The 16863-nt window shown below is 40.2% G+C and overlaps 3 protein-coding genes across 10 annotated transcripts; 1 reads left to right on the forward strand and 2 right to left on the reverse strand.

Annotated features, from left to right (window-relative positions):
• The first annotated feature begins 404 nt into the window (after positions 1 to 404).
• Positions 405 to 4028, forward strand: si:ch73-206d17.1 (tyrosine-protein kinase STYK1). Of its 2 annotated transcripts, none has more exons than XM_019273893.1 (10): positions 405 to 650; positions 739 to 832; positions 926 to 1069; positions 1184 to 1381; positions 1482 to 1663; positions 1776 to 1856; positions 1978 to 2195; positions 2304 to 2344; positions 2931 to 3027; positions 3171 to 4028. In XM_019273893.1, the coding sequence occupies exons 2-10, from the start codon at positions 778 to 780 to the stop codon at positions 3340 to 3342; spliced, it is 1188 nt and encodes a 395-aa protein (XP_019129438.1). In that variant the 5' UTR covers positions 405 to 650; positions 739 to 777; the 3' UTR covers positions 3343 to 4028. The 2 variants fall into 2 exon arrangements, with proteins under 2 accessions (XP_019129438.1, XP_010741253.2); XM_010742951.3 differs by having other exon boundaries at positions 406 to 650; positions 1773 to 1856.
• tmem269 (transmembrane protein 269) lies at positions 3469 to 12350 on the reverse strand. 7 transcript variants are annotated; one of them, XM_027288450.1, is made up of 8 exons: positions 12255 to 12318; positions 11002 to 11053; positions 10167 to 10216; positions 8567 to 8714; positions 7947 to 8044; positions 6699 to 6842; positions 6395 to 6595; positions 3469 to 5570 (listed from the first exon to the last, which is right to left on the reverse strand). In XM_027288450.1, exons 4-8 carry the CDS (start codon positions 8605 to 8607, stop codon positions 5461 to 5463), a joined length of 594 nt encoding a protein of 197 aa, XP_027144251.1. In that variant the 5' UTR covers positions 8608 to 8714; positions 10167 to 10216; positions 11002 to 11053; positions 12255 to 12318; the 3' UTR covers positions 3469 to 5460. The 7 variants fall into 7 exon arrangements, with proteins under 7 accessions (XP_027144251.1, XP_019129441.1, XP_010741255.1 ...); XM_019273896.2 differs by lacking the exon at positions 10167 to 10216 and having other exon boundaries at positions 12255 to 12347; XM_010742953.3 differs by lacking the exon at positions 10167 to 10216 and having other exon boundaries at positions 12073 to 12342.
• Positions 12351 to 13911: 1561 nt separating this feature from the next.
• Positions 13912 to 16622, reverse strand: LOC104928634 (uncharacterized). Its single transcript, XM_019273854.2, has 11 exons — positions 16543 to 16622; positions 16407 to 16437; positions 16284 to 16313; positions 16037 to 16208; positions 15564 to 15667; positions 15311 to 15482; positions 15106 to 15209; positions 14826 to 15006; positions 14611 to 14714; positions 14316 to 14487; positions 13912 to 14165 (listed from the first exon to the last, which is right to left on the reverse strand). The coding sequence occupies exons 1-11, from the start codon at positions 16555 to 16557 to the stop codon at positions 14054 to 14056; spliced, it is 1197 nt and encodes a 398-aa protein (XP_019129399.2). The 5' UTR covers positions 16558 to 16622; the 3' UTR covers positions 13912 to 14053.
• Positions 16623 to 16863: the final 241 nt, after the last annotated feature.

Consider the following 16863-nt stretch of genomic DNA (forward strand, 5'->3'; position numbering starts at 1 on the left):
TGGAAACCATTTCTTGACTATATTAATGTAAATGTTTCTGCTATATTGACGAGAGCATTTGTTTAAAGAGAGAGGAGGAGGGAGAAATGGGGGAAATAAACTGATGTGTTTTTATGTTTTATTTGTTTTTGGTTTTTTTGTCTGTTTGTTTTTCTCTCTCCATGTTTAGCTTCCGCTGTATTGCCCTCTGGGTTGTATAATGTACCTGCGAGATTTACCCAGGACTGATGTATTTGGGTTTTTGTATTGCTATTCCCAGCTTGTTGTTGTTGTTGTTGCCGTAGTTGTTGTGTGGGTTTGCTGTTTTGTCTGGTCCTGTCTTTTGTATGTCTGTTCATGAAGAAAATTAATAAACAATAAAAAAAAAATCACCCAATACAAATTGTACAAATACAATCAATGTATTTAATCGGCAGTGGCAGTAAGCTGGTAATGTTATCATTTCTGGTGATTTGTTAATGATTAACATTCAGTCGACTTTCTAAGTCACCTCTCCGGTCAGTGCCCTGGAAGGCACACAAGGCAAGACTGAGCTTTTCTGTGAAACAGGCTTGTTATTGTGACTTTTCCTTCAACTCTGCTGCTTCATTTTTTATATTTTAGGGTTTGGAAATATGTGTTCAGTTGAGCATTGTGGCATCAGGTGCCAGGTAAGAAAATTAAAAGTCATTTGTAGCCATTAGACTTTGTATATATTGTTTGAGTTTTCTTCATAGCTCTGCTCTTAAACCGTTCCAGTGGTGACTTTTGCTCTGGAGTTTCTCTCGTGTGTGAGAAATGCCAGCTGCTCCTCCTCATGGATGTGGCAACGATACCTCGCTCCCCATGTGCTGTAAGTAATTCACACCTATTGCATTGCATATTGCACACCTCTCTTTTGGTTTTCTGAATCCAAACTTGTTTCTTCTTTTCACTTCTTGTTCAGACGAGGAGTCAGCAGGTCCACTCGCTGTGATTATCATCCCTTGTCTGTTGGCTCTGAGCACAGTTTTGGTGGTGGTTCTCATTTTCTGCAGTCTCCACAGGAAGAAACTAAGAATGCAGAGCACCTCAACTGATTTTACAAATGGTATGAATTGCAATAACTGTATATCCTCTGCATAAAAACCATCAGAATGATCAACAGTTCTTTTTCATCCTCCTGAGAGCAGTGCCAGGTGCTCATTGTTGTGTTTTTGAACAGGCCAGCAGAGTGTATCCCCGACTGCAGTTTCTGTGAGCACTCCCAAGGTTCAGGCTTTGTCTTCCTGGGAAATCCCAGAAGAGTGCGTTCTTGAGGGACTAAAGATTTGGCAGAAGGGCCGCCATGGCCCTATTTGTAAAGGTGTGCTGAAGGAGAGAGATGGAGCCTCCTCTGCTGTCGTGGTTAAGTCCCTCCGAGGTACAGCATGACTGACAGTAATAACAGATCATTGTTGTTTTTTAGAAGGAGCACATAATAAGGCTGCTTTGACTCCTGGAACCTCCTCTGTTACATACAGATGGCACCAACCAGCCTGAAGCTAAGGAGTTTATGGACTGGGTCCTCTTCCATGCCAGAGTGTGTAAACATGAGAATGTGGTGCGGATGTTGTACTGTCAGACCAAGCGTCTGCCCATGTATCTGGTCTTAGATGCCTGCAGCCCAGGGAACCTCCTTCACTTCCTCTGGACGCTCAGAAATGTAACTGTGGCCCGCAGCTTTGGTTTCAACCTAAACTTATACTTGATGATACATTCGATCTCCAATTCCTAAATTTAGTGCAATAACAGGGAATTTTTCTTCCCTCTAGAAGAATTCAAACGTAGCTGATCCATCACTGAACTTCTCAGAGAGGTCAGTGTTTCTGGTGGCAAAGCAGGTTGCGGCTGGGCTGGTGAGTCACTGTTTTTTGGAGCAATTATTCCAAAACGCTTGGAAGTGTTGTTTATCTTTAGTTTTGAATGAATGTATTAACCAATGATTGATATGTTGGCTGTAATTGGCTCCTCCCTCAGGATTATCTGATGTCAAACCACAGACTGGTGCATGGTGATGTTGCTGCCAGGAACATCTTAATTGGTCCAGGCCTGTCTGCCCGGGTGTCTGGTCTGGGCGTGGCATTTGGAGGGCACAAAATGGATTCAGCAACGAGGCGGAGGGCAGCAGAGGTGCCTCTCAAATGGCAAGCTCCAGAGAGGATTATGATGCAGCTCAGTATCGACAGGAGCGACGTGTAAGGGCGGAGTTATGGCTAAGAAACCCAAACGCACACAAAACAAGTCGATGTTTGAGACTATTACAGTGTTCTTCAAAACGTTTATTAACTTTTTCTTTTCCCTAGGTGGTCATTTGGAATCTTGCTGTATGAACTAATTACTTTAGGTAAAGCTGCATGTTCTATTATCTCCTCCAGTTCCAGAGTGCAGTACTGCTGTTGTAAATATGGACAGTTATACACGTGTATTTGTTTTTATACTACTGATGTAATCATCGAAAAACTAGTTGCTAACAGCCAAACATCAAGTAAATGCAACAATTCCAGACATACTGTAGCAACCAGATCATATTACTTACCCAGCTCAGCATCTGTCAGCTCCTGTTCTGGCACGACACTTGCTCTGTCCACACCCCAAGCCTGAAAACCTCCTCTTCACTGTGGTCCCAAATGCCTTAGGTACAAACACTAAAACTCCCCTAGCACTCTGAACTCACAGTTCAGGAAGCCTGACTAACAAACTGAGTTATAGTTCGCAGCAGTTTAGTTTAGTGTCCGTCAGGAATCTCACAGAGATCTGATGTGGAGCAGCTGGAGGACATCAGAGCTGTTATCTTATAGAAATAAAGTTACACAATGTTGCTTCAAATGTACGAATTTCTACTATCTGTACTACATGACACGCCATCATCAGCATTAAAATTTAAAGTCACATAACTTCATGCAAGAATAATTCATTTGCTTTTACCTCAGGCTCTCCTCCATACCCTGAGCTGGAGCCTCTGTCTGTGCTTCCGAAGCTACAGGGGTCTTATCGAATGAAGAGGCCGGAGAACTGTGGAGGACCCTTGTAAGTAGACAAAAGCAAACATACCATAGAGTAATGTGCTCTCTTTTCATTGAAGTCTTTCTGAGCTATTACACAGCATCTGTCAACTATGCCTGCTGTTCCTTTAACACAGATGTGTGATGTCCTTTTGTATGTTTTTTTAGGTATGACCTGATGAAGTACTGTTGGATGTGGAGCTTCAAGGACCGACCTGCATTCTCAGCAATCATAAAGCTGTTGCAGTCCTCACTGCATCTAGCAGCTACTAAAGCCATTTGTGTGCCTGAGGTCATTGACATGGTCGAGTATAACAGAAAGGCAGGACTGCTCTCATAGACTTGTATGCTACCCACAGCAACACCCACGAATAGGACATATATAAAGTGTGATTACCATGTAATATCCACTGCGTACTGTTCAGTGTCTATCAAACATTGATATAAACAAACTGAAAGCAAATCATTGTATTATTACCTCTTTATTGTCAAAAATGTACAGACTCAAAAGCAAAGATCTTATTATTCATTAAGATCTTTCTTTCATCATTGGGGAAAGTACAGTTTTTGTATCTGTAATGCTCTTGGCATGCATACATTACTGTGACTTTACAGTTTGAAAACCAAAACACCCACACAGGAAAGCTTAATGCACTGCTGAATGTACTAGAATAGATTTGTGTTCAGTCTGTTTTTGCACTATGAATTGTAGATTTTCTTCACAACGCCGGTTCGACATAAATCATGTCAAGAACCACAATGTGTTTAAATGTATAACAGATCCGGAAGACATGACCTTCCCCTAATGGAGCACTGTTAGGGAGACTCATTTGGATAACTCATAAATTGCTCTGACACCTCTGATTACAAGCTCAAAGATGACGGTTTGAGCAGGAATGTAATGAGTCAGAATTTAAATATGAACTGTCAGTAGCTTTTAGTGCTGAGAACAGATATATTTACTCTGTGCTATCCTGAACAAAGATCATAGCAGAAAGGTGTCCTTAAAAACTGGTCTACAAAAAAGCGATGTCCCTTAGACTGAATACTGGCCAAGTTAAAGAGTAACAACACACAATATCTCCTCCTTTCTTGACCGCTGAGGGTTTAAACCGTCGGCGGCCGGGTGCATTTGTGAGCCAACGTCAACTGTAATGAGGTGAGGCAGAACGAGGTGAAAGTTTTAGCCACTAGATGGCAGCAAAAAGGAGGATTTGCAGCCTGTGTGCGGTTGCTCTTTAAGGGTAAATTCACACTGAATCACACAAGGACTGCATTTCTGACTCCATCTCTTTCTGACTCCATCTCCATCGTTGATGATGTCATGTTTGACGAATGATGGACATCACTGATTCAGCACCAGTCAGAGGACACATGATGGTGATCAGGTGTGGATTTACTGTTTAACCTGCAATGCCTCTTAAAACAGAGGCAAACACATACAACAATGACCCAATAAAATCACACATAAAGAAATATGCAAATCATTTCTCGGACAGTATCACAACTTGGTAAAAAGTCTAAATTAAAGAAAAAATAATTCCCGAATTCACAGAAACCGAGGTTGGGGTCCATGGACTTTCAACTGAACTTATTTAAAACATACATTCAAACAGCAAATCAAATAATAGGAATAACTGTGCTCTTATGCTGGAACATTTCTTACTGTAAGTGACAGGATTAAGGAGCCCAAACAAAATGGCAAAAAAATGGATTTTTAGGACCAGAATTTTATGAAAGTGAAGTGACCCCAACCGTGATACAAACATTAACAGCCAGTCAGTGAACACAGGACTGGTCATAGTGCTGTATAAATGCCTGTTACTGTGTTATAGATGAGCCAAAAACAACGTGGAATTTTAGAATCTTGAAAACGTTGCTGAGAAAATCAGAGAAAGGCCTTCTACGTACTGTAGCACTCCAACAGCTACTCATTAAGCTACATTTAACACCATGGATGCCATAATAAGAGTCACGATGCCATGTCTGATTACAAAAGTAAACATTTTAGAGCCAAATTAGAAGCAAAGGTATATTTGAAATTCAGGTAATTTTTTTTCATTTAAAATCATTTTAACAGTTTATATAATGTGCCTTGCTGCTACGTATTACATTGATGAAAGATTGGATTACTACTGAAGTAGAGGGATTACACAGGAGACGAACCTGATTAGAACAAGCTACTCAACCCCTGGTTTGGGTGAAAATACAGCAAAGACATAACATAGCATGAAGGTCAATCCTTAAATTAAAATGTCCCTCTCATTCATCACTCTAACTATTCGGTGTGGGTTCTGTCTTTGAGGTGTCACATCAAAAATAAAGGCTAAATATAGCAAGTGTTTGCCTGTGATGCATGTTCAGCTTGGATCCTCCATGGCAGGAAGCCTCACTTCACCCGGATGGGCCAGAGGTAAACCTATTTTTGGGGGGTTTTGAGACAAGCCAGAACCCCTTTTTACACTTTACTGCTCCAAAGAGATGTTGGGAACAAAATGTAGGAGACAGACCACAGCAGGTAGTACACACATGCAGGGGGGAATGAAGAGCAGAACACCATGATGACTCCTGAAGAAAAATAGACAAAACAATCGAACAAATCACTACATACCGAACAAGAATCTGCATCCACACTAGTGGTGCTGTAAGGTTGTCCATAGATATAACAGTGCTTTGAGCTAACATGCTGACAATGAGAATGCTAACGATCACCAGGTGAAATGCTTTCCATTCTTATCTTAGTTTAGATTGCAAATAAATGTCACTTGATGTAGACTCTAGATAAAAGTTATGAAAATATACCCTGCTGGAAACATTAATGCACCAAATTTCATGGTAATTCATCCAATCAAAGCAATTCGTTGAAAAACAAATGTCAAGTCATTGGATCGGAAAATAATAAATTGTTTGGGAATCATGAATGTCAGGACAAGATTTGGCCCAATCCATCAAGTACTGAAGATGTTGAGATATTTCACTGGATATGTGAAAACTTTGACTTGTTTGTTGCCCTGGTTGAAAAAAATCAGGGGATGACCAGATTCAGTCAGTTCAGAGGATTCGTCCTCTGTGAACCATGAATATCTGTGCAAAATTTGATGACTGTCAATCCAGTTATTGTTGAGATATTTCAGTCTGGACCAAAGTGGTTGAACAAGAGACCGATAGGCCGAGTAGTCAAGTGATTGAATGACCGATCGCCGAACTGATGCCACTAGCCAAGCCACTAGCATGGCTAAAAATGGTCCAATTGGAAACCATTAACAACTACTACTACCTACTAATTTAAAAATGCAATTCTAAAATGAATGATTGCTTTTAAATCGCCAACTCTAGAAGTCATTACTCTTGACAGCTCTTCAATCTGGATACTTTTTGAAAAATAGCTTTACCTCCGGCGTAGACGGCTTTCTTCCAGGCCTGGGACTCCAGCACTCTGTCGTGAGGGTAGAAGTTCTGACTGATCATAAAGAGGATCATGGCCATTGCGATGACCCGCAGCATGGTCATGTTTCCTCCTGACAGCAGAGAGGCACTGGCCAGAATGGCTGAGGAGTAGATGCAGGGCAGGCCGCGGTACATGAATGGGATCCCTAAGGGAACCAAACAAGAATAAATCTCCAGTAAGTCATGAAGTGAAAGTGAAATGACAGACTCAAAAGAAAACAACAGCATGTACTATATTTTGGAACTCACCGCTTGAGAAAAAACAGAGGCGCACAAACACAGATAGGACGTAACACATGCACAGGATGTTGTCCAGCAGGTCGGATGTCCTCAGGAGCAACGATGTGGCAATCCCGAAGGTCGTGAAGTCAGCAAAATCATCTAGCTTGGCACCTGAACGTGAAAAACAGAAATGTCAATAGTAAATGTGGCTCAGTGACCTTCACAAGGAGGTATGAATTGTATTGGTGTCAGGACATGCTGACACTACCCATACTAAAAAATATTGTATTCTGAATTCTGCTGTAGAAAGACTACTAGTGAGCGCCAACTGTCCTATTGTTACACTTCTCATCCAACAGATTTAACGTCTTATCAAAGCCAGTGTAGATACGTTATCTCTCCAATATGGCCACTGCCAATGTGACACGTGACGGGGATGTGTACGTGCAAAAATCTCAAAGTGGAAATTTCAGCGTCAGCCCAACAAGCGGCCATTCCATAAACAACATTCTCCGTTGCCTTGTCTCTTTATCCCTCTGGAGTACGGAGCATGTTTTCAGCAGATGAGGATGAGGTGATTCAGGCCACTGCTCAAATGAACGAGGTGGAATTCCACAGCCCAGGGTCAACAATTTTAGCAATTTCAGATATGCAGAGAACCCAAAGCAACGGGATAAAATAGACAATTGGAGCGTGATCCCGTGGAATTAGGCTGCTTAATCAGAAAGTGATTGTTCATTTGACAAAATACGTGGGGGGGCACAACAACATCCACCTGCAAAGTCATGCAGAAAAACCCTGTCGGGACACAAAGCCCCCTGAAATGTGCAGCCAACGATGTATTGTGATGCACTTGGGAGCTATTTTGGGCTCTGGAAAAAATGTGAGTTTCCACACTGGAAGCAATGTTAAAACAGCTGTTAGTGTCTCGTGATTTACTATCTACAGTGCTAGGTTCTTTTCTTTTGCCAGTTATTTAAGAGGGGCAAGAAAAGTCATGCCAGTCACACTCAAACCTCAACCCTGAAAAGCTGGTAGCTTACAGAGTCAGCCGAAATGACACTGATTTGTTCGAAATTCAAATTACATGACATAAAATAGATAGGATTCTTCTCTTGGAGGCCTTGTAAGACTATCCAGAGTGTTGCTCTCTTGTTTACAACTTTGTGCAGCCAAATTAGGAAGCTCAGACAATGCACTGTGGAGCACACTCTGCCAACACCCCAGTTCAAGTTTATCTTTGGTAAGAGCTGTTGACCACAACATACCACTTACCCAGTTCAGAGCAGGCATCGAGTCGCCTGGCAACTGCTCCATCTGCCAAATCCAGCAGGTAGCCAATCAGAACCAGCCAACATGCAGCATGATGGTGCCTGAACAAAACAAGTGAGCATTAGGTTTCGCTATTTGATGACAACCAGGCAACCCGTTGCTGGGTCAGATACTTCACGAGTGGAAAAAGACTGCAACCAATGTTGGTTACAGTTCAGCAGTGTTAAAAATTAAGTTAATTGTTTTCCTCCTGTAGAGAATTATCTTCTTTAGGTCAAGCTTCTTGACATTGGTGTTTTATTCTCTGTGCATCTTTACGCTACACATAGTACAGCTCACTGTGTGGTATTCCTGAATGGCAAAATACAACAACATAGTGAAAAAAGGAAATGTGTTTTCAGTTTTGATGTGTTCTTTAGCAAAATGTTGTGTTTTCTCTTCTGTTAATATGCTTCCTGAAGTATCATTGTGTTTTCTCTTTTGTTTCCTCGTCAAATGTTGTTGTGTTTTTTTTTCCACCATGAATTATTCAATTTAGCTAATTACAACCAAGCTATAAACTCCAGAATCCATCCTGCACCTGACTACTGTTTCAGATATCCAATACCGGTGCATTAACTCACCCATTCAGACTGCTGAGAATGGAGGCCATGCCCATGACCATGTTGGCAACTGACAGGGCATTAGCAGCATTTTTACGTGCAAACTCCTTTATCTGCAGTCCTGTGGCCTGATCACTGAGAAAGAGCTTGTTGGTACACTGGAAGAAACCTGAGACCACAGAACAGCAGCAGTTAGTAGTTGTCTGTGTTAGTTTAATGACCTCTGCCATGGTTCAAGAAGCTAAGGCTAAAAGCTAAATCCCTACTATGACTGGGTGACCATACCAGCATGAATTTTTTTATTTTTTTATTTTTTTTTGATGAATATGTCTGAATGGGAATAGTTTACTAATCCCAGTTTCAGTCAAACCTCACTTGGATTGAAAAAAAAAAAGAATCAGAAAGTAATCTTAATGTCATAAAAGAATAAAATGTCATAATCCATCTAGTAGGAATCCATATTGCAGGGTATTGTAACATATGTTTGCATATGTGTGTCTCTTTAAACTATCACTTTGCAACTGATTCCCCCGTCTTATGTAAAAGAAGCATCACTTACCAAGATGTATGTTTATTGGACGGAGACCGACCTTACGATATATTCATCCATTTTCAGATCACTAAAATGCATTTGTTACTGTACACATTCATTCATTTGCAGCCAACAGCATGCAACATTATAGATAGCCTCATCACATAGTCAGTTATTTCTATACACTAAACATGTTAAAGATATTTTAACTGTTACAAAAAAAGAAAAAAAAAGAAAATGGCCACAGTGACATGCATTAAACTTCAATATCAATAGATAATATTCGGAAAGGAAAGAAGTCAAAAGGATACAATGTTTGAAGAGGATGCATGTGAAGTGCACTCGACTGTGAGCTTATCAGGGGGGTAAATGCACACAAATGCTGGTTTGGGGAAAAGTAGGACGATATGGGGACTACCACATACACCATTTGCTATAGTGAGAGTGAGGTGCATCTACTGCATTGACACATACCAGGCGTGAGATCAATTAGCCTGTTAACTCTGATCAAACGTACTGACCCGAGACAAGGACGTGGCAGCAGCACTCACACAGCTAACTGTTCAGATATAATAATACCGCTGCCACCTAGGCATAAATAAATCCAGATGACCTTGTTTTTATGACATGCAGTTTATATTAAAATTTTAAACTGCATGGGATTTTATGGCCAATGGGAAGAGTTTTATCAAGCGAGACGTTTGATTGAAGTGCAGTTAGCAAAACTTGTCATAATAACTTGACGTGTTTGGTTATGAAGACAAGATTTGTACTATGAACGACATCTAAAGCTACATCTTAGTCAGCAAGATGGAATGACTGCTGACACTGCCTCGCTCCAGCCAAAAAAAAAAAAACTGCCTCTGCCCCCACAATGCCGTGATGTTTTTTAATGAAGTCAAACAAAGAATTCTTTGTTTTTCTTGTGTTTTTTTTTTCCTTGTCGGCCTCCTCTCTTGTGAGTTTATAACTTTCTCTCAAGTCATAGTACTGCCCAAGACAGAATGCACAGATTGTTTTTTGAAAAAAAAAAAAAAAGATTTTTTTTTTAAATGTTGCAAATGTAGCAACCCTTCAAGTGTTTTTCACCCTGAACTTCCTGTGATTCCAAAGCCAGACGAGTTCAAGAGACTCTTCATCTGAAAGAAAACAGCGCATGAGACACAGCAAAAAGCCAACAATAACTTACACTTTTATTTGACAGCATGTTGGGTTTTTTTTTTTTTTTTACTTCTTATTTTGGACCTTAACAAAAGTTACAACATCAGTTAATGCAGAAAACATTCTGCATTCTTCTGAATATCGTAGAATTTCTAAATGAGCGAAATGAATAATCACTTTTATGACAGTAAATACAATTAAAGAGCCACGCATGCAGTTCCACGTGAGTAAAGGTCTGCGGGGTTGCAGCTCTAAGGGTCAAGGTTTACTTTAACTACTTAACACACTGTTTTGGTCACTAATGAAATAAAATAAAAAAATAAAAAAGAGGATTAAGCCAGAGCCAGACACACTGTCAATTTCAAGCAAGTCTCTGGATTGCTGCCTCCAGAGTGCAAAGCATGATGGGAAGGCCCTTGTTATGTAATACCCTGCTCTGTTACCTGGTAACATCTACAAAGACTAAATGAAAGACACAGAAAACAACTCTGAAGTGAAGAATATAGACTATATTACACTGAACTAAATTGCAATTTATCACAAATAATCAACTCCAGTCATACAACATTTATTCCTATACATTCTGCCATCTTTATGTGCTATATGTTATATATCTAATATGTGTTATGTGTCTGATTTTACAAAAATGGATTACTGGTCCCAGTTTTTTTCAGCCCAAACATCTTTAAGACTCTCTCAGCACGTCAGAGGCCCACGCAGGTGTGCCGTAATCCAGATTATGAGATGAGAAACTAGTACCTACCAGAGGAGGGAGTCAGGAGGATCATGATTGTCTCTGGCTCACAACACAACTGCTGCAAGATAAAATAAATATATATATATATAATTGTTTACTTACTATATGCATGACATAAATGACATTGAACTGTACATAAAAAACATGTTTAACACATATGATACTACGATTCTTTAGTACAATTCTGAGGTACTCTCTGACAGTTCTGATGGAAATATTGTACTTTTTATTCCACTGCATATTTGATAACTTTAATTACAAGATTGCAAATGAATAATACAATCAGCAAATGCCTAATTATAAATTCTCCACCTTAACCAGCTGCAACTTTTAAGTTGCATACACACATATATACATATTTAGAATCCAAAACACTTGTGCATAACGAGTATTTTTGTGCTTTAAGTATATTTTGATGCTCAATTAACATTTTCAATTTCTACACTGTGGTACTGATACTTTTACTGAAGTCAAATATTTGAGTACTTCTATCACCACTGCTGTTTCCCGTTATAAAAATGCACATCGATTCTTCTCTCAGTTGCAGCACTTATAATAATAATCTGTCAGACATGTGGGTTTCATATCTGGACAATCACATTCTGTCTGAATCAGAATTGACGTTTTGGCGTGGGTCGTGTGCGTAACAAGCCCTCCACTGTGCGTAACAACACCTCCCCTCTTTAATCTGAGTAGGCTACACAAATACAACAAGCCGCATATTCATCCATTTTTTTAAATTCGATGTTGATTCTGATTCATGATCGATACAGCCGCCGAACAGGTGGCCCCTTAAATGCGCAACGCCCCTGATCCTGATCCTCAGCAGCAGCAGCACAGCCCCTCTCTATACAGCGCCTCATCTCTCTGTGCACAAACACCAGCAGACACAAAGAAAATGAGAATCAGCTGATTAAGGAGCTGAACATCTCAGGATTTTATTAAAAATGGCTGCAGAGGGTTTTTTTTTTTTTTTTTTTTTAAATGCGTCACAGCCAATTTTTTGGTTGTTGTCGTTCGTCCTGGCTGTTGATGTGAAGACACATGCACGCATACACAAAGTCCATCTCATCTTACCTGCAAAGGACCTCCAAAGATTACAAAATCTAGACAGTTCCAGTGACGCAGACGTCTCAACGCGCACCTAAAGACCCCGGATCTTTATTCTCTTTGTCTTTTCTTTCCTTTTTTCCCCCCTCTGAACTGACTTCTGTGTCTAAAAGCTGTCAGGCTGTCATACAGAACATCAGACCGTTTACCTGTCAACTTCACAGCGGCTATTTCAGCGCGTCCTTTTTAAGACAAAGAATGAATCCACTGGAATATTCCACCGGAAATGACGCGCTCTGTGTTTGTAGTTTTTTTTGCGTTTTTTTTTTTGTTGTTGTTGTTTTTGATTGCTACTGCTTTTACTGGAAGTAACATTTGGGACAAAGGGTGCAAGGATGTGCGTGGAATGAAAGAATGACATTCTGTAGGTTAGAGCACATTTTCTAAACCTAACAACCAAAATCCGCCGTGATAAAACAAACCCTGTTAAACCTCCTTCATAGAAATTAATAACAGGCTTCTATTGTTATTATTTTAAATGTTAAGACCATTATGTAGAATTAAGAAAACACAAATGAGCATCACTGGAAGTCCCTGTGAAATAATTGATAATAAAAGATATTCTCGTTAATGATTCTTTAATTGTGTTTTAAAGAGCTTATGTCAGACACATTCATATATTCCTAAAAACACAGCACTGCTGCATCAATGATCAGCAGTTTACAACAACAACAGAGGATGAATAATGAAATCTGATCTGACCTTCCTGTGCTGTCACAAGGTGTATATGGTGCTGCACCCAAACCCAGCCATTCGGAAAAGAATAGTTCAGTTATTTCACTAGTAGATTGCATAAACTTATAATAATTACTTACTTATAAACTTACAGGCAAACCCAAACATAGGTAGCTGAGAAACCACAGGTTAACAGGGATGGACAGGTAGGATTAGGGTTCATGTTCAGGAGGCTTAAAGGCAAAGGCACCATGCAACATTGATGACCTGACATCTGACAGGTGGATTCAGGTGACAGGTGGGAAGGTCTGAGGGCCTCTGGTGGACGGATGGAGAATGCAGAGGCCGGGTGAAGAGCTGACGGGGGAGACATCATGCTGACTTACTGACATTCAAACAACAAACTATTAATCCTAAATACTTTGGAGTTTTTGTAATTGGGATGTGACTTCATTGGGGTTTGAAATGTGTCAGCATGTAGCAATATTGTTGTTTCTAAGTTAATAAATGACTTAAACTTACTGGATGACTGAAGAAGAAACAAGCAGGCTGGACTACAGGTGTAGTTACACATTAATCAGAATGTTTCACAGAACACATTTCATTCTAACGTGCAAACTTTGACTAGTTATGGTTGATTAAGTGTCATTCTCAGAACTGTGTAGATGTAAAGTGGTGTCAGTGAAATGTATTTCATGGTGGACTCTTTCTGTCCATAGGTCATAGACGGTATAAAACACGGAAAGTGACGTAATGTCACCCATAGGTTTCTGAAGCTCAGAGTGTGGTGGCTCTAAAAATGGGCCAAGACGTGGATCATAATGCCACGCTGTTCATTCTGCAGAACTTTAATATAATTTGAACAGGTGAGTTAAATAAATTCACCCTAACTATCGAGACCAAAACCTTTTTTGTACGAGGCTGTAAACACGTTTATTTTTGTTCTGTTGTATGTTATGTAAAATGTGTTTTGCCCACAGGTAGACATTCCTCTGTGACCGAATCACCTGAAGCTTACAGTAATCACGTTAATCCTGATGATTAATCCTGTTGGCATTCAACAACAGTTCTTCTCCTCTGTGAAGTCTGGATCTGGAAACTTCGTGATGAACCCACATCATGTTTGTAAGGCTGAAATAACCATCAGGGCAAATTATATGATGACAACATACATTTATTAACCTTATAAAAAAACATACTAGAACACCCTATGGGTTGATGGTTTGATATGTTGTCTTAGCAGTTACTACACGTCTCGTTGACCAGTGACGGCTCACACTGAGCAGAAATCCAATGGGCATGTAAAGCGGATCTTGTAGTCCTGACAGCGAATTCCTCCAGGCTGCTCAGCGTTCATGCAGAAAAAGCCGCGAGAAGCATCATATCTGCAAAATATGTAATAAGCAAACGATTAAAGGAGCAGTCAGCAAGTTGACACAATTGCTGGTTTACTCGCCATGAGGAGAACTACTTGGTTTATCTTAGTTTATCTATCAAGACTTGTGTCTAGTGTCCATGTCTGTCCTACGACTCACACTTGAAAGACTTCACCAGTCTTGTGCGCAGGGACACCAGACACTGTCATGGCTTCAATGGCCACAGGCTGGGAGCAGACTTCTTTGGGATATGTCATCTGCACCTGGATGAGGGTTTCATAGTCCCCCTTCCCAGTGGGATTGTCCACGTCGAACCAGCGTGTCCTACAACCTGCCGAACAGGGAAACGCATTAACGGTTGTAAGCACATGGAGACACTGACATCAGATTCAGAGATTTGAATTGTGCAGGTTTTGATACATTTATAAGATCTTCTACCTGAATGTAAACTTACCATGACAGAAATCCGAGGGACACGTCAGTATCACTTCATAATCCTCACATTGTTTACTCTCCTGTTTATCATTGATGCATGCAAACCCGAAATTGACATCATAGCTGCAATTAAGAGCAGAATAAATCACTCGTTATGAAAGGCCACTTATTTAATAAAGTCACCTGAAACCTGTATGTTATATATATATATATTTTAAAAACCAACATTCTTACGACAGGAAGGTGTCTCCAGTGTATTTGGAAGGTAGTCCATTTACTGTCCTGGCCTCGATGCTGATTGGGTTTTTACAGACTTGACCAGGGAAGGTTTTCTGTAGCTGAAGGATGGACTCTACATCACCCTCCATTGATGAATTATCACTGTTCAGCCACTGTGTTCGACACTGCTCTGCCACTGAGTGAGAATCACAACCAGATTCATGTTTGTTAAAACTGGATTTTAGCTGGAATAGAATTGATTTCAGTGTTTCAGCTGGTAGAAGAAGACATGCACCTTGACAGAACTCTTTCGGACATGTAAATCTGACTCTGTAGTCTTCACAGCTCCCGCTCCCCTGAGCTGCATTCACACAGGCAAACCCGTAGGTGGCATCATAACTGCAACAAAGAGGAGAAAGAGGTGATGAGTGAGTGGAGCCTATCGCCACTCCTTCCAATTCCACTTGTATTAAATTTTGACTGATGTTGTTCAGTCTAACTTTAAAAGTGTATCCGACGTGTTGAGTGCAGGTTCTCCAGAGACAGTTTGGACCTCGATGGCTATTGGCTGAGGGCAGATTTCTCTCGGGTATATGTTTAGGAGGTCAGCGAGGACCTCATAGTCTCCGTTTCCTGTTGGGTCATCATGATCGAACCACCGCGTCCTACACTCTATGAACAGGGAATCAAAGGAACCCATATCTGTGAGCTCAAATATTTGAAATAAATTAGGATTTTGTTGTTGCACCATACCTGAGCAGAACTGTCCTGTGCAGGTGAACTTGACCCTGTAGTCCTCACACTGTGCCCCTTTCTGTTCCGAGTTGAGACATAAAAGCCCCTCTGATGCACTGAAACTGCAAAACAAAACCACCCCATGCTAATATTACACTTATATGAAATATCTACAGTGATATCCAAACCTTTGGTTTACTCATTTGCACATCAAGCGGAAAACTTCAAATTTTGAGGAAAGCTTTATTTATTTGATTTATTATTTCTCACCTATGCTGAATGTTAACATAGTGGAAACATTATCACATGGAGTAAACCTATCAATATTAGTCAATATCTACTATTTTATAGCACTACAGCAACTCACATTGTGAGAAATAGCTTAAAATCATACAGCAGTAAATGTAGTGTGACTTTTAAAACATGATGCTGATGAAAAATGTTCTCGACCCAGACTTTGTAGCTTCTTGACGTTCTATAAAAGTCTTTACGTGTGGAAGGTGTTCCTGGTGTGCTGTGAATTGATTCCAGAAACCGTCTGAGCCTCCATGTCCACCGGGTTGGAGCAGATCCTCGTCCAGTGTTTCCTTCTCAAGTCCCTCAACAGCTCCGAGTCCCCATTCATGGAAACATTCCCTTCATCAAACCAGGCTGTCTGACAGGCTGCGGATGCAGAAGGTTAGATCTCAACAATCTGCGGTGCATTAATTCTTCGTTTACTAATAGAGTCAGACTTACTTTCCAATGCAGTGACAAAGAATAGAAGATCTGGAGGAAGAAGAAAAAGAACTTTGTTTGTTTTTTTTGTTTCTGATAAATTATTGTGTGAAATATGAAGAAATTAATTATTTATTTTATTACCTGATGCCAGAAGACACCAAACTGCAAAGCTCTAAAGTAAAATTAATCAGAAAATAAATAAATAAATAAATGACTATCTACCATGATTAAATACATAATTTAAAAAATAATTTGAAAATGTTCAAAATCACAGTACCTGGAAGACCAACATGATTTTCTATCCAGTAATCTTGAGGAGAGAACGTTCATTAAAGCGTGAATAAAATGTCCCCTTGGTGTTACTCATCATCTGACCAATACGTTTGAACATCCTGTGGTGTATCAATCGCTCGGTGTTCCTGCTCCTCCCACAGAGGTTGAGCCTTACCTCAGTGTTCGGTATCATGTAATGGAGCAGTAAGTAAGTTCATCTTTCCTCTGAAAGTATGAGATTTGCTCAAACTTGACTGTAACAATACAGACAGAAAGATGAGCAGCGCTGTTTTCTTTAGGACTGACAGGACTTCCATCTGTTATT

The sequence above is a fragment of the Larimichthys crocea genome, chromosome XV (genome assembly GCF_000972845.2).
Source record: "Larimichthys crocea isolate SSNF chromosome XV, L_crocea_2.0, whole genome shotgun sequence".
Lineage (NCBI taxonomy): Eukaryota > Metazoa > Chordata > Actinopteri > Sciaenidae > Larimichthys > Larimichthys crocea.

Bases quoted from the DNA above. Each gene is read 5' to 3' on its own strand.
- LOC104928634 (XM_019273854.2), bottom strand. The intron at 15,668-16,036 runs GTAAAGACTTTT...TTTGTTTTGCAG, and splicing joins ACCAGGAACACCTTCCACAC to TTTCAGTGCATCAGAGGGGC. The intron at 15,007-15,105 runs GTGCATGTCTTC...ATTCTCACTCAG, and splicing joins TCCGAAAGAGTTCTGTCAAG to TGGCAGAGCAGTGTCGAACA.
- si:ch73-206d17.1 (XM_010742951.3), top strand. From the start codon at position 778: ATGCCAGCTGCTCCTCCTCATGGATGTGGCAACGATACCTCGCTCCCC. The intron at 1,382-1,481 runs GTACAGCATGAC...TGTTACATACAG, and splicing joins CGTGGTTAAGTCCCTCCGAG to ATGGCACCAACCAGCCTGAA. The intron at 2,345-2,930 runs GTAAAGCTGCAT...CTTTTACCTCAG, and splicing joins GTATGAACTAATTACTTTAG to GCTCTCCTCCATACCCTGAG.
- tmem269 (XM_010742952.3), bottom strand. From the start codon at position 8,775: ATGGCAGAGGTCATTAAACTAACACAGACAACTACTAACTGCTGCTGT. The intron at 6,843-7,946 runs GTAAGTGGTATG...TTTCACGTTCAG, and splicing joins CGATGCCTGCTCTGAACTGG to GTGCCAAGCTAGATGATTTT. The intron at 6,596-6,698 runs GTGAGTTCCAAA...TGGTTCCCTTAG, and splicing joins CCTCTGTTTTTTCTCAAGCG to GGATCCCATTCATGTACCGC.